This window comes from Hemitrygon akajei, chromosome 7 (assembly GCF_048418815.1).
Source record: "Hemitrygon akajei chromosome 7, sHemAka1.3, whole genome shotgun sequence".
NCBI lineage: Eukaryota > Metazoa > Chordata > Chondrichthyes > Myliobatiformes > Dasyatidae > Hemitrygon > Hemitrygon akajei.
The window spans coordinates 78,163,569-78,186,542 of record NC_133130.1 but is presented as its reverse complement, the minus strand read 5'-3'; the positions used below and the strand labels follow the sequence as shown (position 1 = coordinate 78,186,542).

The window sequence follows — 22,974 nt, the reverse complement described above, 5'->3', positions numbered from 1 at the left end:
TTCCGCCATCAACTCTGCTCTCAAACGCATCTCTCCCATTTCCCGCACATCTGCCCTCACCCCATCCGCCCACCACCCCACTCGGGATAGGGTTCCCCTTGTCCTCACCGACCACCCCACGAGCCTTCGGATCCAACGTATAATTCTCCGTAACTTCTGCCACCTCCAACGGGAACCCACTACCAGGCACATCTTTCCCTACCTCCCCTTTCTGCTTTCCACAGGGATCGCTCCCTATGCGACTCCCTTGTCCATTCATCTACCCCCCCCATCCCTTCCCACCGATCTCCCTCCTGGCACTTATCCTTGTAAGCAGAACAAGTGCTACACCTGCCCTTACACTTCCTCCCTCACCATCATTCAGGGCCCCACACAGTCCTTCCAGGTGAGGCGACACTTCACCTGTGAGTCGGCTGGTGTGGTATACTGCGTCCGGTGCTCCCTTGTGGCCTTTTATATATTGGTGAGACCCGACGCAGACTGGGAGACCGTTTCATTGAACACCTACGCTCTGTCCGTCAGAGAAAGCAGGATCTCCCAGTGGCCACACATTTTAATTCCATGTCCCATTCCCATTCTGATATGTCTATCCATGGCCTCCGCTACTGTCAAGATGAAGCCACACTCAGGTTGGAGGAACAACACCTTATATGCCAGCTGGGTAGTCTCCAACCTGATGGCATGAACATTGACTTCTCTAACTTCCGTTAATGCCCCTCCCCTTCTTACCCCATCCCTGATATATTTAGTTTTTTTTTCTCTCTCTGCCCATCACTCTGCCTGTTCTCCATCTCCCTCTGGTGCTCCTCTCCCCCTTTCTTTCTCCCAAGGCCTCCCGTCCCATGATCCTTTCCCTTCTCGAGCTCTGTATCCCTTTTGCCAATCACCTGTCTGGCTCTCAGCTTCACCCCACCCCCTCTGGTCTTCTCCTATCATTTCGCATTTTCCCCTCCCCCTCCTACTTTCAAATCTCTTGCTATCTATTCCTTTCAGTTAATCCTGACGAAGGGTCTCGGCCCGAAACGTCAACAGCGCTTCTCCCTATAGATGCTGCCTGGCCCACTGTGTTCCACCAGCATTTTGTGTGTGTTGCTTGGCCCTCTTTGTCTCTAGTTTGCATTTTTTTTCCTTGTTCCTGTCTGGTTTGCCTTCCAGTACTCTGCTTCAAACATGTGCAGGTTGGTAGGTTAATTATCCACTGTAAATTGTTCTAATCTGTAGATGAATCTAAAGGGGTTGATGGAAATGTGGGGGGAAAAAATGGAGTAGAGTGTTAATGACTCCTTGATGCTCAGTGCGGACTCACTGTGCTGTTTGTACTGTTTTCATTGTGACTTTGTCACCACGCCATCATATGAGGAAATGGCAATAGGGTCAGGTAAAAAGTGATGTGGAAATGGATTTCAGTTTGTTATTTTGGGAGATCATTTGTCATATCCTTAACTCTCAGCAAGTTAAATTGGGATCAGGACTTGTGGTGCAATGTTTGTAGAAGTGGACTTGAATGACAAATGCTTCCTATCCAGTTCCTTCCTTTCTCTCCTGAACCTCTGCCTTAATTTCCTTGGAATATGCAGTCATCTTCTCCTTATCCTTCCTGTCTATCAATAGTGAATAACTTCTAAAGCTCAGCAGAAACTATACAATATGACACCAACCAACGTTTTCCTAACTTATTCCCCTTGAGCAGACTACCTAAAATTGTGAACTAAGATTCAAGACACTGTCCATTACCTTTACCCTTGTGGGGATTGAACAACTATGTTTTCTTAAACTTCAGTGAAGATATTTATGATTGGTATGTAAAGCATTTATTTGTGAAAATTGCAGAGGTAAGGCTGACTGTAAGTTTCTCACAATATTATCTATTTAAGAACATAGGAACATAAGAAATAGGAACAGGATTAGGCTATCTGCCCATCGAGCCTGCGCCACCATTCAATAAGATCGTGGCTGATCTGACCATGGACTCATCTCCACCTACCTCCCTTTTTCCCATAACCCTTAATTCCCCTACTGTGCCAAAATCTATCCAACCTTGTCTTAAATATATTTACTGAGGTAGCTTCCATTGCTTCACTGGGTAGAGAATTCCACAGATTCACCACTCTCCGGGAAAAGCAGTTCCTCCTTATCTCCATTCTAAATTTACTCCCCGGAATCTTGAGGCTATGTCCCCTATTTCTAGTCTCGCCTACCAATGGAAACAACTATCCTGCCTCTATCTTATCGATTCCTTTCATAATTTTATATCCTAATTTCCATAAGATCTCCTTTCATCCTCTGAATTCCAGCGAGTAGAGTTCGAGGCAACTCAAACCCTTCTCATAATCTAACCCCCCTAGTCTCTAGAATCAACCTGGTGAACCTCCTCTGCACCGCTTCCAAACCAGTATACCCTTCCTGAAGTAAGGAGACCAGAACATATGTTCTTATAAGACTCTTTTTCTTCATATAAAGAAGGTGAATTGAAGGAAAAGATCTTTAAAAGACGATGAGAATAGGAAAGGAGGAGATTAAGTTTCCACTTCAGGGTATTTGCGGAACCAAAAGCTACAGTTGAGGACGGTATGACAGCTTGGCAGCTGGCATAACACTTCACAGTGCCAGTTGTAAGATCGGGGCCTGACTTCCACTGCTGTCTGAAAGGAGTTTGTATGTTCTCCCTGTGACCATGTGGGTTTCCGATCACATTCCAGTGATGTACAGTTAGGGTTAGCGAGCTGTGGACATGCTATGTTGGTGCTAGAACCATCACGGCATTTGCCGGCTGCTCAGCACAATCCTCGCTGATTTGATTTGACACAAATAACACATTTCACTGAATGTTTTTTTTTAAATTTTTTTAAATTAGTTTTTCAAAACATTTTACAAAATTAAAAACCCCAAATCCCAATGAGGAGCATTAATACAGTGCAAGATTAAGCATACAATAACAATGTGCTACAAAGGAAGAGAATTTAACAAAAAAGCACCTAAATTAAAGACAAGTGAGCTTAGTGTCCTCCCCAAACCCCACAACACAAGAAAAAACAACAACAACTCCAGACCAACCACCACACAATATAAAGAGTATAAGTCCGGACAGTCAAACTCCCAGACTGTAAATACAGTTAGCAACAGAGGATAATAATGCCTACTACCAGAAAAAAAAGGGAGCTGAAAGCAAGGGACCAAAAAGAAGAGAAAAAACAAGAAAAAAAAAAACCCTAGTCAAGAGGAAGGTTATGAAAGTACTTGATAAAAGGTCCCTAGACCTTATGGAACTTTAGATCCGAATTAAGAACTGAATAATGAATTTTTTCGAGATCCAAGCAGGCCATAATGTCGTTAAGCCATTGCACATGAATGGACGGGGCAACATCTCTCCATCTAAGGAGGATCAAGCGTCTCGCCAGGAGAGAGGCAAAGGATAGTATTCGGCATTTGGTCGGACCCAGACATAAATCTGTCTCACCCCAAAAACCGAAAAGAGCAATTAAGGGGTTAGGTTCTAGGTGCTGATTCAGAATACCCGATAATGTAGTGAAGACATCTTTCCAAAATTTCTCCAAGCTAGGACTGAACCAGTACATATGGATGAGAGAGGCCACGCCCCTCTTGCATTTATCACAGAGCGGACTAATGCCAGGATAGAATCGAGATAGTTTAGATTTAGACATACGGGCTCTATGAACAATCTTAAACTGTAAGAGGCAATGGCGAGCACAAAGGGAGGTTGAGTTAACCGATTTGAGAACTGAGTCCCAGCTCTCCTCAGATAAGGAGATATTTAAATCCTGCTCCCAGGCCATTTTAATTTTATCCACAGGGGCCCGTCGTAAGGCTGCTAGTTTATCTCGGATAATTGATATTAAACCTTTACCTAGTGGATTAATGGAAAGAAATAGGTCCATAGCATTTTTCGCAGGCATTTCAGGAAAGTTAGGAATTAAAGGAGCAGTAAAGTGTCGGATTTGGAGATATGGATTAATGGAAAGAAATAGGTCCATAGCATTTTTCGCAGGCATTTCAGGAAAGTTAGGAATTAAAGGAGCAGTAAAGTGTCGGATTTGGAGATATCTGAAAAAGTGAGCGTTAGGCAGGTTGAACTTAACGGAGAGCTGCTGAAAAGAAGCGAAGCGATTATCAATGGAGAGATCTTCAAAATGTCTAATGCCCTTCCTGTACCAAACGTGGAATGCTGAATTGTACGTAGTAGGTAAAAAAAGGTGATTATGTGCGACAGGGCTAGAAACGGAAACCCCCTGGAAACCATAGCATTTCCTGAACTGAGCCCATATACGCAAAGTGTGTCTAACCAGAGGATTAGCTATTGATCTGGGCAGACTGCTAGGGAGTGCAGAGCCAAGAAGTGCAGATATAGATAATTCTTTAGTGGAGCTCAACTCCATTGCCACCCAGTTAGGGCACTTGGGTTGACCGTGGAAGAAAGACCAGAAGGCAGCACAACGTATATTAGCTGCCCAGTAATATAAGCGAAAGTTAGGTAAAGCCATGCCACCCTCTTTTTTAGATTTTTGGAGGTGGATTTTATTAATTCTAGAGCGCTTATTCTGCCACAGATATGACAAAATAATAGAGTCTAAGGAATCAAAAAAGGATTTAGGAATAAAAATTGGGATAGATTGAAATAAGTATAAAAATTTGGGGAGAACATACATTTTAACAACATTAATACAACCTACCAAGGACATAGATAGAGGTGACCGTTGTACCAGACTCTGTTTTATAGCATATGAAAGATTGACAAAGTTTTCACGAAAGAGATCTTTAAACTTCCTTGTGACTGTAATTCCAAGATAAGTAAATTGATTATGGACTACTTTAAAAGGGAGATCACAAAATATTAGTTCTTGTGCTTCTTTATTAATTGGGAAAAGTTCACTTATGTAAGTTGAGTTTATAGCCAGAGATCTGGCTAAACTGGTCAAGAAGTGAAAACATTAGAGGTAAGGATGTAGACGGATTTGAGAGAAAGAGTAATAAGTCATCAGCATAGAGAGAAACTTTATGCTCAACACCCCCTCTCCAAAACCCGGTCAATTCAGGACAATTTCGAAATGCTATCGCCAGAGGTTCTATAGCCAAATCAAAGAGAAAGGGACTTAAGGGGCATCCTTGACGGGTGCCACGTTTGAGATTAAATACTTGGGATTTCTGAAAATTAGTTAGAACAGAAGCAGTAGGACACAGGTACAGCAATTGGATCCAAGAGATGAAACTTTGGCCGAGGTCAAATTTTTCTAAGACTGCAAAAAGGTAGTTCCACTCTATACGATCAAATGCTTTCTCCGCATCAAGGGAGATAACACATTCAGGAGTCCCAGTTGGAACTGAGTATAAAATATTAAATAGACGCCGAATGTTAAAAAAAGGGAGACGGTTTTTAATGAAGCCTGTTTGGTCATCAGAGATAATGGAGGGAATAACGGTTTCTAATCTATGAGCCAACACTTTAGCTAAGATCTTTACATCAACATTGAGCAGAGAGATCGGCCTGTACGAGGAACACTCTGTTGGGTCTTTGCCCTTTTTTAAAAGAAGAATAATAGATGCCTCATTGAAAGAGGGTGGCAATTTGCCGTAATTAAACGAGTCAGATAATACTGAGAGTAACTGAGGAGAAAGAAGTGAAGAGAATGATTTATAAAATTCCACAGAGAACCCAACAGGTCCAGGAGATTTCCCTGAGGACAGTGCAGAAATTGCAAAAGATATTTCTTCTGGTGATATAGGCGCATTGAGTTTGGCTTTGAAATCAGATGAAAGTGAGGGGATATTCAGATTCTGTAAAAATTGATCCACAGAGATATTGTCATTCAGAGATTCAGAGGAATAAAGCCGAGAATAAAAATTTTTAAATGCATCATTAATTTCTAAATGATCCGATGTAAAGTCTCCGTTCTCCTTCCGGATCTTTGTAATATGTTGTTTGGCTTTGGAACGCCTCAGCTGATTGGCTAGGAATTTACCAGACTTATCCCCATGAATGTAAAAGCGGCTCTTGCTTTCGAGAAGTTGGCATTCAACAGGTTGAGTGGACAGAAGGTTAAATTTACTTTGGAGTTCAACGCGCTTCTTGTATAATTCAGGGTTCTTAGTTTGGGCATATATTTGATCCAAAACTTTAATCTGGTTAATGAGGTCTGCTCGATCTGCACGGGATCTTCTATTGAGATTTGCTGTGTAAGAGATTATTTGACCCCTCAGATATGATTTCATGGCATCCCAGACAATCTGGGATGGCACTTCAGGTGATGTATTAGTGTTAAAATAAAAGGTTATCTGATCCTTAATAAATTTTACGAAATCATCATCCGATAATAAAGTTGAATCAAACCGCCAGTGTTTATTCCTCTGAGGGAGACCAGGAAAGTTCAGAGAGAGGGTAATTGGGGCATGGTCAGAAATCAGTATACTCTGATAGTCACAAGAGTGGGCAAATAGGATAAGTTGGTTATCGAGTAAGAAATAGTCAATTCTAGTGAAGGTATGGTGAACATGTGAGAAAAAAGAATAATCTCTCTCCGTAGGATGGAGGAAACGCCATATATCAGAGATACCAAAATTAGAGAGAAACGATTGAATAGCTAAGGCAGATTTAGTAGGTGATCTGGTAACAGAGGACGATCGGTCCAGTTTAGGATCCAACCAACAGTTGAAGTCACCACCCAGTATAAGAGAGTATGAGTTTAAGTCTGGTAGTGAGGAAAAAAAAGTTCAAAAAAGTTAACATCATCAAAGTTGGGGGCATACAGGTTTGCTAGTGCAACTTTAGTGTTATATAGTTTACCAGAAACAATAATAAAACGGCCATTTGTATCAGATATTTTATTATGGAGTTCAAAAGGAATATTTGAGTTAATAAGAATGGAAACTCCCCTAGCTTTAGCGGCAAAGGATGAATGAAAATGCTGACCCGCCCACCTTGACAGAAGCCGAGAGTTATCAAAACAATGAATATGAGTTTCTTCGAGGAAAGCAATGTCGGCTTTGAGTTGTTTGATATGTGAGAATACCTTCCTCCTTTTAACAGGGTGGTTCAATCCCTTTACATTCCAGCTCATGAATTTAAGTGCACTAGCCATTATCAATTACTAATGTATAAAAGGCAGCAGGCATATAAAAAGTCAAGCAGTACAATAGCAGTCTGGGAGCAGAGATGTAAACATAGATTCGTAAGGTCAAAATATAAACATGTCCTAATCAATAAAGAGATGTTGGAACTGGAAAACTCACCCTACCCGTACAAACCAAAACTAGACGGCTACCAAAACAAGTAGCTAGCTCTACCAAAAAAATTAACCAAAATACAACTTCCAGATCTGTGTCATTAACAACAGTTCCGTATAAATACTAGTGCATAACTAGTTTATGCACTAGAAAACATAACTACAGATTAGAACACCTTCTGCAGAAATATAAAACTTAATACAGAGAAAATCGGAAGAAAACCAAAACTAACCTACCCGCGAAAAATTATAGAAGAATAAAGTAGGAGAAAGGGGAAAAAAAGGTAAGAAAGAAAAAGAAAAAAGAAGAGGAAGGGGAAAATTATAAATTCAAGACGAGTATTTATCAACCATTTACAGAGAAGGGAGAGAAAAATTCAGAGATTAGAAAAAAGGGGTGAAGAAAAGAAAAAAAAAGATAAAATAAATAAATATTTAAAACAAAGGAAAAATAAACCAGCAATTGAACAGGGAGGCCTTCACTAAAGACTTCGAACCTCCAAAACAAGTTAGAGTTAGTTGTAGAACTCTGTAGGTAAAGTTATACAAGAATAAAAATAGATTACACACACACCAAATCCCGGGAGAGATTGTCAACAGCCCTTAAAGTTTCAATGAATAATGTCTGAGTGATTCAAGTGAATTCTGAGTCCAGAAAAAGTAATTATGCTACGAGGAGTACTTATCCATCATTTTAGGAGGTCCGATCAGATTCCGAAGATGACTGGATAGCCGGAAGACTTGCCACAAACGCTTCAGCTTCCTTCGCTGATTTGAACCACTTGTATTTCCCGGTATTAAGCTTGATTCATAGATCAGCAGGGTTACGAAGGGAAGGTTTGAAACCATGATCAAAAAGCACTTTCATTGCGCCTTTAAACTCAGCACGCATCTTTAAGGTCTGGGGTGCAAAATCTTCCACAAAGCGAATGGTTGTATCCTGGAAAGGAAAAGACCCCCTGCGATGGGCCTCCACAATCAGACTGTGTTTTACCTGGTATTGATGGAAACACAAGATTACTGGTCGTGGGCGGGAGCTCAGAATTCCGGAGGGAATGTAAACTCTGTGTGCCCGTTCAAGCTCGGGCAGCTTCGGAAGCAAATCTTTCCCGAATAACTCACAGAGAAGCTCGGCGAAAAACTTCACGGTTGATCCCTTTTCGGTCGCCTCTGGCAATCCAAGAATTCTGATATTACAGCGTCTGTTGCGATTTTCGAGATCCACCATTTTGGAAAGAAGTTTGTTAGATTTTTCCTCTAAGTTGGAACAGAGAGTCTCCAAGTATCGAACACGACTTTCTAAATCTTCAGAAGTCGAATCGATGCGAGATAAGTGTTCAGCATGTTTGTCCACTTTATCGTTGATCCGATCCAGTTTGTCTTCTAACTGTTTGAAAGCGGTTTTAAATTCCTTTAAGATTTCGTCTCGGAGCTTTCCAAGCGCAACCATCGTCTCGTCCGACGGGGTCATAGCTTCTTTTCTCCCGGATTTAGAACTCTTGCTAGACATTGTAAGTTAGATATATTCACAGGCAAGTAAGAGATACTGAAATAATTCCTAACTAAGGTTTAAAAAATGGAGACATTTAGTGCAAAGATAGTGACAGTAACGGAACAAAAGTTCAGAGCAGCTAAACAATCGCCATCTTACCGGAAGTCCCACTGAATGTTTTGATGTACATGTGACAAGCTTATTGTTTCTATCTTTATAAATAAAAGAAGTGCTGGTGAGGCAGCATCTGTGGAAAGAGAAAAATGACCTTTGTCAGTTCTGTTTCTCTTTCTACAGATGCTGTATGACCTCTGGATGCTTTCAAGAGTTTTTGTTTTATTTCAAATTGCTAGGATCTACAGATTTTTAAATTTTGACTTAGAGGCAGTAAATATGATTTTTTTCCCTCAAACCTCCTTACCCAGAGGGTTCTGAGGCTTTGCAGTTTAAGGAAATAATATGGAAGTTTCAGAGAATAGAATGGAAAAGCAGGGTGTGCTGAAGGAGCAGTATGGTGAGAGGACACTCAAGTGAATCATAAACATAAATCTATTCAATCACTTAACTACTTGTAAAGAATCTGAATCTCTTTGAACACAAAATACAGAACATTATGTGGCCAAGCTATGTTGATGCCAGAATGTGTAGCAACTCTTACGGGTTGCCTCCAGAACATCCTCAGGTTGTGTTGCTTGTTAATGCAAGCAACACATTTCACTGTGTTTTGAAGTGCATGTTATAAATTAAAAAAACTGAATCTGAGTTGAAGGTGAACCGAAATATACTACAAGTAAATGATAAAAACCTAAAGCTACCCAGTTCCTTTCAGGGAAACAATTGTGCTTCCGCATCATACATCTGACTGACTTTCCAATTGCAAACTCGTACCTTGGCCTTGATACATTGATGTGTAAAGAGGCCAAGCAAATGAACATTTTAAGTTATTGAGTCCTGTTCTTCAGACAGTAGATACTTCAGGAGATTTAAAAAAAATGAAATGTAGTATCTTAAAATTTCATCCTGTTGTTCCTTTTTCAATATAAACAATTTCACGGTCTATTTTTAATTTGATCTTTTCAAACATTGCATTTCACCTTATTTGCTGAAAGAAGTATACTGTTGGCCCTGTTTTCTAGCCATGTCCCAGATATCTGTCCTGCCCCTTTCATGATATTACCAGCTTTCACTTTGAATAGCTTAAAAAATGTGAAAATTTTGAACTTATTGGTGGCTGGAGAAAGCATTAAAAATCAGCAAATTCCAGCTTAAGTTTTTGCAAATGCTTCAATGTTTCTCAATAATATAATTTACTTTATAGCTGGCTTTTTATTTGTCTGTTTATGAAGAGAATCCAATTATAGTCTATATCCCCTGTAAAATTATTGGAGTTTAATCACGATAAACATGAAGTAAACTGAGAGATAGTTAGAGACTTGCATCATCCACCTTTTCCCTAAACTCCGTTCAGCACCCCAAATAGTCCTTCTAGGTCAGGCAACGCTTCACCTGCAAACCTGTTGGGGTTGTCTGTTGTATCTGGTGCTCCCGATGTGACCTCCTCTACGTTGGTAAGACACAATGTAAATTGAGGGACTGCTTTGTTGAGCACCTCCACTCCACTCCATCCACCCAAAGCAGAGTTTCCCATTGGCCAATCATTTTAATTCAAATCCCTATTCCCATTCCGGCATGTCGGTCCATGTCCTCCTCATTTGCCACAATCAGGCATGATTGTGCCTCAGCATAGAGGAGCAACACCTCATATTCCGTCTAGGTAGCCTCCAACCTAATGGCATGAAGATTGACTTCTCCTCCCTGTAATCGTTTTCACCTGCCCTCTTTCTCCTCCTATTCCCAACACTGGCTTCTTATCCCTTCTCCTCACCTGCCAATCACCACCTCCTGTTGTCCCTCCTCCTTCCCTTTCTCCCATGATCCACTCCCCTCTCCTATTGGATTGTTTCCCTAGCCCTTTACCTTTCCCACCCACCTTCCTTCAGCTATCACCTTCTAACTTGTCCTCCTTCCCCTCCCACCGCCGATTTATTCTGGTTATCCTTCCCCTTCCTTTCCAATCCTGAAGAAGGGTCTCGGCCTGAAACTTCAACTGTTTATTTATTTCTATGGATGACGCCTGGCCTGAATTCCTTCAGCATTTTATGTGTCTTGCTCTGGATTTCCATCATCTGCAGAATCTCTTGTGTTTAGGTACTTGCATCCTTCTGTTTTCATGGTGGCTCTAGTGCAGAGAAATTTAAGCTTATTATAGAATTTAATTCAAAAACCAATATTTGTGTCTGCAGTGACAGTAGAAGTAAATGTATTTGCTGAAATGACAGCCTACAGTTTGATTTGAGACCTTTTTCAGCGCTGTTGTTATGATGCCATTGGTTATGATCTGTTACGCTCAGTTTGTTTAATTTTCAGGATTTTATTCAGATCGAACTTCCATTTGAGACATTTTAGAATAACATGTTTTTGAGCTGTTAATTATACACTAATTTCCTCCTAATTTTATAATTTCTGAATAAAAGTATTTTTCAAAACATACACCAGAAACAAACTTTTTGGAAGGTAGTGCTGCCCTGGGATTTCTTGCCTATTTGAACACCGATGAACAAATCTTGGTGTGTAATTGTAGCTACAAGCAGAAGAGAATGATGTTTGTAATTATGTTTTGGGTTGAATAATCTGTTTAATCTGGAGTGAAGTTTGAAAGAATATGTTGTGTGACAAATAAAATTAATTTGAAAAAGCCCTTGAAATAATTTTCTTTGAAATAATCCTTCAAATTTCAAAATTCAGTTGCACTTTTTTTAATTTAAAAAGATCAAATTATTAAATGTAAAAATAGAGGGCTATGGGTAACCCTAGGTGATTTCTAAAGTAAGTACATGGTTGGCACAGCATTGTGGGCCAAAGGGCCTGTATTATGCTTTAGGTTTTCTATGTTTCTATGTAACAAGTTCTTAGCTCTATTCAGTTTATATTTTTTACTCAACATATACATGCCCTCATCCTCATTCTGAGCCACAGAAAAAGTTTTGTTTGTTTGGAAGAGATTTTAAAGTCTTCAAAAAAGTTCTCATGAAGTGTCTTAGACCTCAAATATTACCTCTGTTTATCTTTCCACGGATGCTGCTTGAGCTGAGTTCTTTTTCTGCAGCATATTTGTTTTTATTTCAGATTTTCATCTGCAGTGTTTAAAAAAATCATATGTTTTCTAACGAATGGATGTGTAAATCAAGACATTGTGCACAATTATTGTAAATGTTAAGAGTTGAGCATCAATGTAATTTGTGTGGTGTTTCAGACCTGGGAATTTTGATGAGCATCAGCTTTTTAATCCAGTAAATATGATACCAACCTGAGTCAGTATATTACTGACTCAGTAATATATATACTGAGTCAGTATATCTCCTTGGGCAATTGTTCAGGATGAGGATCTTTTGAAGTGATAAATGAGGCCAATGTGGGAACCAGAGTATCTTCGAGAGATAGGGATGATGATATCTGGCATAGTTTGTGACATGGCCCATTCCTTCCTCCACCTTTGTGTTTACTTGGCTGGTGTTTACATGGCTTCAGAGTTCTGAATACCATCCTGAGTGCTTCTTTTCTACTTTGAGCAGTTATGGACCAGAGATTCCGAGGGGTCAGTAAAGATGCAAAACTTTTTCAAGGTGACTTTGAGCACATGTTGTATCTTTCCTTTCGTCTGTGTGGCTATTTCATCCTGTGACCAATCTCAGACTAGTGCACTTGTTTGGAGAGCCTGGTGAGCATACCGTAGCTATTGTGTCCTGTGTGATGCAGATAACCATGTGTAACGTGGGTCTAAGTGAAGATGATGTTGATCTGGGACAACATCCCAACATTGGACCAGTTGTTCTCCCAGTAAGTTTTGAAGAGTTTTGTTGAAGCAGCTTTGGTGGTAATTTTCCCATCAACAGGAGCTTGAAACCAGATGCATTTTTTTCCCCAATTCTGAACCTATCATCTCTTTCACATCCCCTTTGATGTGGCGCTGAAACTTTCTTGATTCTATTACCCTGTTATTGTAACTTCAGTGTTTCTTTTTGCCCTACTTCAGTTGGCACTGTTATACTTTACACCATTCTGTTGTTTTGTGCTGATTACTGAATTTATTGTTGTAATTATTATTACTGTGTACAATGTTTACTCTGAGCTTCCTTGCACCCCTGTGTACCTATCAGTAAACTGCTGTGCATTGTCCAGGTATCAGAACCATTTAAGAAGGCAGGTATTGCCTCTACTTGAGTTTGCTCCAGATCTGATTTATTGATCTTCAGATACTCAAACGTCTCAAGTCTCTGCAGACATGTAAAAATGGTGGTGATTTTCATCACCAGTATCTGCATTTCCTGAGGAGTGGGAAGGGATCAACATGGATTTGCCATGAACCTTTGTTGCTGGAGGGCAGCATGTGCAGAGGGGACAGGACCTTTTGTGAATGTTGAGTGTGATGCTCCCCCCTCTTGCATGCTTCAGTGGCAGCTTTGATGAAGTCCTGGAGCCCAGTCACTAAGTGGAGCAACAACCGAGATTTGGGAAATGTTGGTTGCTGAAAGGTTGGAACAGCTTGTCATTAGTTCAGAAGATTAGCTCCTGTCCCGTAGGAAATTTGTTGGAGGTAAGATGTAATATAGCAACAAGAAATTTGTTTTTGTTTATGTTTTCTCCACTAGCATATAAACTGTGATATTAACCAGTAGCCTTGACAATCAAATAATTCTCAGTGAAGACTAGTGTCAAGTAAGGCAGTGCCATTGCCCCTAAATTATTCTCATTCTTTCTTGACACTGTTATTAATCTGATAACGTAATGCAGGAACCAATAACTTTTTGTACCATAACTGGAGAAGTGAAATAAATTGTGGCTAATGTTTGTTGAAAGTAAACTAACCTGTTGTTTGATTTGTGACCTTGTTCAGTCCAGTCGTTGTGACGCCAGTAGTGACAATGTCTATACTTATTTACAACATAGGAATGCAAATTTTATTGTCAGTGATTCCCTTTATTTCTGCCGTGTGCACTTTTACAGCCTCTTCTTTGGGTATAATAAGTAAATTATCTGCAATTATAAATACTCGAGAACTACTGCTATTATTTAAATAAACCTTAAAATGTGATGCCTTATTGAGTGAGAGGTATCTGATTTTTTTAAATGTTCTAAACCATTATCCAGGTTTAATATCTTTTCTGTCCCTAAAATTGTATGTTTACGTTTTGTCATTCCCTCAGATAGTATCATCTTGCACCTTGCCAATTAAAATGACAGATAAAAATGGTGACATATTAAGATTTGATAATACTCCCCTGGAGCTTATACTTCAACCTTGTATGTATGTTCTAATCTTTATGTTCAATCAAATGTTTAAAAATATTGAATATTTAACTTTGACGTGTGAGAATTAGAATGCAAGAAAATAGGAGCAAAATGAGTCCCTTGAGCTTGCCTCGCAATTAAATATGATCATGGATAATTTGGTCTAGGCTTCATCCCTTGTGTGCCATTTCCCCATAGCCCTCAGTTCTTTGATAGTTCAAAAATGTATCTACCTCTTAAAGTACCACCAGTGATCAAGCCTTCAGAGGCCTCCAAGGCATGGAATTCCTCAGGTTCATCACATTCTGTGAGAAGTTGTGTTACAAGTTTTTAACTGTCTGCTCTTATCTTGTACAGTTGTTCCTTGGTATCAGCGAGGGATTGGTTCCAGGACCCCCTCACGGATACCAAAATCCGTGGATGCTCAAGTCTCTTATATAAAATGGCGTAGTATTTGCATATAACCTACGCACATCCTCCCGTATACTTTAAATCATCTCTAGATTACTTATAATACCTAATACAATGCAAATGCTATGTAAATAGTTGCTATACTGTATTGTTTAGGGAATAATGACAAGAAAATATAGTCTGTTCATGTTCAGTACAGACGCAACCGTTGTAGCTCTTCTGGGAACGCTGATGCTGCCTCGGCATTAGCTGATGCCAATTCTCCCATGATCTTTAAGTTCTTGAGGCTGTAGGGCTTTACATAGCTAGCCAGCCATCCCTTACTAGCCTTAAACTCCTTCCTCTCGCTCACAACACAAGTAGTGAAAGAACGAGACGTGAGGTGAACAATTCTCAAACAACGAGTGCTGGAGAGAGACTGAGGATCTGTGAAATGGCGGGAGGCTAAAGCAGGGTATGCCTACACGTCACTTCATTTGCGTGGATTCAGCGTAGTGCTTGGCACGCGGCAAATTCAAGTTTTGCTTTTCGGAACTTTCTGGAATTTTTTTTCGAACATTTTTGATCCACAGTTGGTTGAATCCGCGGATGTGGAGCCCGTGGATATGGAGGACTGACTGTAAATGTAATTTGGTCTCTTTCTACAACTTCCTCCCACTGGACTGACAACTCAGTAGGCTGTGACATCAGATTTTTGGGTCACCTGGAACTGAACCTGCTCCTCCAATCTAAAACTGGGAAACTTTCCTTGATGTTACCACCTTGCACTCTCACTTCACCACAACTAGAAATATTTGATTATTATATTTGGGAAGCCACCAAAGACAGAAATTAGATAATTCACAATAAATAGTCTTTAATAACGCATTTATTTCAGCATCAGTATTACATTTCCATGTGTATTGAATTGAATTGACTATTACTTACATCCTTCACATACATGAGGAGTAAAAGTTTTTACATTGTTTCCATCTGAATGTGCAATTTATTCTAATTTATAATAAATAGTATGCATAACAGGATAGTCAGTATAACATAGAAATACAATTGTGTCAGCATGGGTTAAGCAGTCTGATGGCCTGATGGAAGAAGCTGTCCCGGACCCTGTTGGTTCTGGCTTTTATGCTGCGGTACCATTTCCCAGATGATAGCAGCTGGAATAGATTGTGGCTGGGGTGACTCGGGTCCCCAATGATCCTTCAGGCCCTTTTAACACACCTGTCTTTGTAAATGTCCTGAATAGTGGGGAGTTCACATCTACTGATGCGCTGGGCTGTCTGCACCACTCTCTGCAGAGTCCTGTGATTGAGGGAAGTACAGTTCCCATACCAGGCAGTGATGCAACCAGTTAGGATGTTCTCAATTGTGCCCCTGTAGAAAGTTCTTAGGATTTGGGGGCTCACACCAAACTCATTCATCTGTCTGAGGTGAACGAGGCACTGTTGTGCCTTTTTCACCACACAGCCAGTATGTACAGACCACGTGAGATCCTCGGTGATGTGTATGCCGAGGAATTTACAGCTGTTAACCCTCTCAACCCCTGATCCATTGATGTCAATAGGGGCTAGCCTGTCTCAATTGCTCCTGTAGTCCACAACCAGCTTCTTTGTTTTTGTGTTAAATGTACCCAGGATTTAGAAAAAACAGACTTACTGCTTTGCTTTGGATAAATTGTAACAGGAGAACTGGAAGCAGATCCAAACCAAAAATACTTTATATCCTTTTAACCTGAAATGAAAATGGATGAATATCATCAATCTGAAATGTTACTTATGTTCGCAACACACAAAATGCTGGAGGGTCTCAGCAGGTCAAGTAGCATCCATGGAAATGAATAAACAGTCGAGGTTTCGGGCAGAGACCCTCCTTCACGATCACTTCTGTTGCTCTCTCCAATAACCTGGCATTTTCGGAATTTTCTCTTTTTAAGTTTGAAGTCAATCTTGATTCTTCCAACTTGTTCTGCAGGGGAAGAAAGTAACATGCCAGTCAAATTGATGGACAGGAGTCTGTGTTCTGGATCATTGATCTAGAGGAAGAAGTTTAAATCCCACCAGGGCAGTAGGAGAAATTAAATTCAAGGAATGAAATACATCTGGAATTCAAAAAAGAAGCTGATCTAAAAAAAATTAGTGGTCTGTTGTAAAATTCTATCTGGCTCACTAACATCTTTACCTGTCTGAGCTGTCTGTGTGAGTTTAACCCTTTGATACCTCCTCAGTTTAGAGTCACTTTGTTATGGACAATAACCACTAGGAATGGCATTGTTATCTACATTCAGAAAATGAATGACCAGAAAATAGAAGTATATAACCCTTTCATTTTACTATATACTGTGCTTCATAGAATCACAATATCCTACACCACTCGAGTCCTGGGATACCGATGTCAGCTCTTAAAAAAGCTATGTAATTTCCTTGTTCTTTTTTTTAAAAAAGTCTACAAAACTTCCACCTTCAAGTATTTGTTTTATTCACTTTTGCCTGTTATTGTTGATAATGCTCGCACCAGTCTTTTGGACAGTGCATCTCATATTGTTGCATCTCACTGTAAAGGACTTCTTGTGTCACTTAGATTTTTTACACCAGTTTGTGCCAATGTCATTGTTTTAATTAATAGTGTTGTATTAGTTGTAAGTTCTAAAGTGTCAATGTAACTTTTACCTAAGTATTAACCTTAGATCGTATGTAAAATTATGTTTCAAAAATACATCTGCTTTTATTGATTTTAGAAAGATCTAACAATGACAGCTCTTTCTCCATTTTTGCATGAGACTGGAAGTGGTAATGTTGAGTCATTTTTTTGAACTCTTCATTGGTGGTCGTTTAATTCTGGTGCGAATGTTCCCTGTTTTAGCTTATCCTGGAATTCTAATCATCTGCAAATCATTGACTTTAAAAGTCACATGGCTGGCAACGATCAGGTCCAGCAGTGCAGGCTTCTAAATTTCTCTATCTAAATTTCCAACCTTATTAAACCTCTGCCAGTGGGGTTCTTTCACTTTGATTTTTTTTTGTTTCATGTGTTGATCTTTCTTGATATGCAACTGTGCTTAATTTTGTTTGATAAAGGTTCTTGCTGACGTGTTTTGCAGTGTTATGCAAATACAGTAGAATCTTCCGATCCAGCCATTGAGAAATCTGAATTATTTGGCACCATGTGACATTTTCCGCACTCCTTTCTAACTCAGAAAACTAAAGTTCCTGCTTTTATGTCTGACCGATTGGGGTCGCGGTTCTCAGACTGCATTCCACTAGTTGGGGCTGTGATCCCACATTCCTTAACATTCACCGCTCTCCCTTCCAGTCCACTCAGGCCACAGTTACCATACTTCCTTCCACTCGCTAGGGCTCCAGTTCCCTCAATCCATTCTGCTCTCCAGGATTCTGGTTCCATTTCTTATTCCACCAACCAAGGTTCCAGTTCATCCAACTCATCAGGGCCTCAGTTCCCACGATTACTTTTAACTTGCCAGGCTTTAGTTCCTGACCTCCCTTTAACCTTAAATGATTTACTCAGAAATTTATTACAGTGATGTCTGATGGCTAAGAAAAGTAAATACATCCAATTGTCTAGAAAATTTACTATCCAGCATCACCAAAGTCCTGAGCTTGCTGTATTATTGTTCTACTGTGCAAACTGACACGATTTCTTAAATTCTGTGTTTGTAATAATAATAATAATTATGGAAATAAGCAAGTAGTTGTGATAATTTTTGATTGTAGCCTTTCTGCTTCACTTTTAGTTGATGGCTGTATCCACAGAGCTGCAGGACCCAAGTTGTTGTCAGCATGTCGCCAGCTAAATGGATGTAACACTGGAGAAGCCAAAATTACACTGGGCTATGACCTTCCTGCGAAACGTGAGTGCTTCATTTTATATTGAGCAGCTGAGTGAAATGTTGTTGATAATCTTTTCATTCGAGCAGGAGTTGTCTGTGGGAAAGGATTTGGCGTGAAAGCACTTTTTACTTTGACTAGTGATGTACCTTTACAGTGGAACTGTTTATGTATTTTGTGTTGTGGATTTTCTTCTCTTGAATGCATCTGTTACAGTTAATTAACTCAAAACTTTCCATTTGCAACAAGATGGGATGTAGCTGATAGCAATGTGATTGTATATCTGTAGTTGAAAGAAAGGATGTACAATTAAAGGCTTTTATCATTGAACCTCTTATGTTCTTTTATAATCATATCCTTATTCTAATTTCATTGAAAGGAGTATGAATTTTGAAATATTTTTGCAGTGAAATACTTATGATTTTCCTAATGGGTATTGAAATATAGACATACATTTTGTTTATCTTCTTGCGATGGTAGTCCACTGCATTTGTCAGTACATTAGTACTGAAATCAGTGGTGATGCATATTGGTTGTACGCATCTGTTGAAAGTGTTGTCCTCTGGCCTATTTTAGGTTATTTCAAACATCCTTTTGCTTTCAGGAATGATACCAGGAGCAAATTTATGGTATGCTGTATGTGATATTGGTAAAGCTGTCTTTCTCTGATGTCTGTTTCAAATTTATCAGAGTGATTTTAAATCTGTTGGTGTAGATTTGTTTAGTTTCAGACTTTCCTGGGGCTGTCATCTTTTAATGCAGCATAAATGACTGAGGTAAACAGTGATTGGCCGTTAATTTTGATTGAAGTGGCATATGACAGAACGTGGCCACCCACATAGTCCATTTGTGTGTGTTCTTTTGGCGCAGAGAAAGCCCTTAATGTGATCAAACTTAACTGGTCTGAAGCTAGATTTATCTGAAATGAGCATTGGAAAATGTGTCAATGGCTTAGGAATTGGATTTGTCATCTCTACATGTCTGGGCAATGATGATGAAGGTGTTACAACCAGAAAATTGGTTGTAATTCAAAGACCTTTGTGAATTGTATTTGTTAATGCCTTAGTGTTAGTGGAAAGACAGCCTCCTTCAGCTTGTCAAAGCTGGAGGAGGTCGTCTTTCCATCTCTGCTTTCCATTCTCACAGACTTCAGATTTTAATCTCTTCACTGTTTCAGCCATGCTTTCAACTACCCAGCTCTAAAGCACGGGGATATTCCTTCTGCATGTTTTTCTTCTTGTTTTTATCCTCTTTTTTAAAAGACGCTCCTTGAAATATACCTCTCACTTCTCTTTGAAGTATGTGGAGTGATTTTTTGCAAAATCTTATTTGATAATGCTCTTGAAGTAGCTCTGGATGCTTTAGTACATTAAAGACACAATTAAAATGCAAGTAGTTGTTGCCCATAATTAGATCACTCATTACCAGGAGCACAGTTCATGGCAACTTACAGTCTTTGAGTAAATAATGATAATCTTAGCTAAATCCAGTTAAAGTCTGAATGCAGTCTGAACAAGAATTATTCTGGTCAAGATGGCGCTCTCATACAACATTCCTTCTATCGACATCTGGATAGATCATGAAACCGTATGTCTTACTTCTTTTACACCTTTTATGTTTATGTTTTCATCTTGAATGTGATTCTGAAACTGTTGGAACCTGTGAATTGCAGTTTAGAGATCAATTGGGTGTTTCAGCGCTTTGCAATCTCCAAGGGGATTCCAGGAGACAGAGGTGGCGAGAAGGTTGTGAGCTGATGTTCAACTCCATTTTGCTGATGAAAGATTTCATTGCTCGACGTTTAAAGCGATGAGGGAGATTTAAATGCCGTCTGTCCGCCTTTTTATCACTGAGGGATCTCTCTGCATGGAGAGGGGAGACTGCCTTTTATCGCTGGTGAGATTGTTCTGTTACACAGAGGGGAGACGGTCTTTAGTTGTTGACGAGATTGCTCTGTTATGGAGAGGGGAAGTGTTGCCCAGGTTTTCTGTGTTTTGGATGTGGACTTGGACTGTTGACTTTTTTTCTAGTCTTATGTTTTTCTTTTGTATTCTGTGTTTTTCACCTGATCTTTCTCATTTTTTCTGTGTGTGTGGGAGGGGAATTCATGGGTCGATGTGCCTGTTGCCTTTTTGTTCATTTTTTTGTGGGGAGGAGGGATTGAGGTTGATGATTATGCTGCCTTTCTTTTCTTGGTTTTGTGGCTATCTGGAGAAGGAATATTTCAGAGCTGTGTACTTTGACGATAAATGAATCTTTGAACCTTCGACTAAGTTACTGTTTTTGCTCAATACATGAAAGGAAATAAAACACAAGTAAATTTGTGAACTGGGAGCATGAGGTAGCCATTTAGCCCTCTAACCTGCTCTATCATAAAATAAGATATTGACTGATTAGATTCAATGTATCATGGTAACAATGGAAGCAAACAACATCATTCTGAACCAAATTGAGTCCTGAGATCTGAATCCCAGGAGCAGCCTGGAGTAGGCCCAAGCCTTGGTCTCAGTTCATTGTATTAGTGGGGCAAATCACCACAAAGCTTGCAGACACAAAGCACAGTAGCCGGGGCAGTCTCATGGCCTCACCATCGCGGAGAGAGGAGTGAACATCATAAAACAGCAAGCGAAATTGGCCCGACTCTTGCCTTGTGTCACGATACCCTGCCTTTCCAGTCCATTGTCCAAATAGTGACCATGTCTCACATTAGGACCCTGGCCCCACTGCAGTGAAACAGTCCGGGCCTAGACCTCACTGCCTGGCGATTCTCTCTGTATCTCGTCGCCCAGCCTGAAGCCGTTCTCAACCTCTCCAAATTGGCTCAGCGCTTAGAGCGATCCAGCCTCACACCTGGGTTAGTTGGCCGGGCATTGAAACTCCTCTGCCTCGACTTATCTGAATCGCTAACTTCAACTCTATCTGTGTCAATTTTGCAACGCACCAGCACGGCTCATCACTCGAATTTGCTTCGCCTCAGCTCACCCCTTCATTGTTTTTGGTGATAGTTTACCACAATTTATTTCACAAAAGGTGTTTTGAGTTGAGTTTCTTGCCTTTTGAACCACCAGAGAGCTGTTGCTCACCATCAGTGGCGCCATCTTAAACTGGATGTAACTTGAATGTTGCTTTCTGACATACACAGTAAACTTATTTTGCTTCCACTTGCCTGTCAGCATTTATGTTCCTCAGGACCTAGCATGTTTCAGTCAAAAATTGTTTCATGGCAGAAAATCTTAAGCCTTTTTGGTGAAATTGCACTGGAACTCTGGCATAAGAAATTGTTAAATGGATCAGGACCTGGATTCCTGGCTTTTTGTCAGAACAGCATGAGTTCCTGATGATTTGTGTGCTTGGACATGGTCAGTCTTTTTCTATCAATCCTTTAATACAGGGATACAGGGGTAGGGGTTTGAGGGCTTACAAATTCAGAATTCGCTGCTTCTCAAGCAATCAGAGGAATCAAGTGGATTTCTGGTTGTTTTATACAAACGGAAAGAAAAATTGAACTTGTCCCTTCAGCAACCTTGATGTTCTGCAGTTTTTTGAATCAGTTAAGTTTTTAAGTCTCAATTACTGTTTCAAAATATTAAATATGGAACACTACAACACAGGAATAGGCTCTTCAGCCCACAAAGTTGTGCCAAACCAATGAAATTAATACTCAAATGGCTAACTAAACTAATCCCTTCTGCCTGCACAATGTTCAGATCCTTCCATTTTCCTCATATTATCTAAATACTATCTAAATGTCTATCTCAAACTATTCTAAAGCTTCTGCCAATGCCACCTTCCTAGGTAGCGCTTTCCAGGTAACCACCACCCCGAAGTGCTGCATGAACTCTACAGCATCATCAGTGATTTGGAAACTACGCACCGAAGGTCCACACACCGAAGGTTTTTTTAAATTGTTGCCTGCAAGTTCAAGGAGGCTAATTTAAAAACAGTCCTGCTTAAATTCCCTCAGTATGTTGACTTTGCTACCGGAGGTGAGAATACATTAGACCTGGTTTATACCAACATCCCTGGTGCATACAAGACCTCTTTCTGGATTCTCTGATTGCTTAACTGTTATGCTAATTCCTGCATTCTGGCCACTGATTAAATGTGTTAGACCAGTTCAAAGGGAACTAAAAATCTGGTCAGAAGGAGGACCAGCATTGTGGGACTGTTTTGAAAACATGAACTGAAGCATGTTCAGGGAGGTGGCTGCCTACGACCATCACATTAACCGTAGACCGTAAGACATAGGAGTAGAATTAGGCCATTCAGCCCATTGAGTCTACTCTGAACATCAATGTGATACTGGTGATAACATTGAATATACAAGATCTGTGACTGGCAACATAGAGAAGTGCATGGAGGACGTCACCATTATTAAACATATCTCTGAGAGGGCAAACCAGAAACCATGGCTGATAACAGAGGTAGGGCATGGCTGAGAGATTGGGATGTTGCTTGCAGATTACAGCTCTCAGGCCAACAAAACCTGTGCTTTTCCATGCCACCCAGAAGACAAAGCAGGATTATTCACAAAAAATATGCAGCCATTTCTGTGACACCAGAGACATGAGGCACATGTGGCAGGGCATTAAGACCATAACAAACTACAGTCCACCCTGCACGTCAACAACCGTGACACGTCTCTTCC

The 22,974-nt window shown here is 40.1% G+C and overlaps 1 protein-coding gene across 1 annotated transcript in view; it reads left to right on the top strand.

The window, feature by feature from the left end:
* Window positions 1–22,974, top strand: part of macrod2 (mono-ADP ribosylhydrolase 2) — a 1,184,924-nt gene that overhangs the window by 359,850 nt on the left and 802,100 nt on the right. Inside the window, exon 6 of the mRNA XM_073051265.1 lies at window positions 18,233–18,349. Coding sequence (XP_072907366.1) covers window positions 18,233–18,349 — 117 coding nt within the window. The remainder of the gene's footprint in view (window positions 1–18,232; window positions 18,350–22,974) is intronic.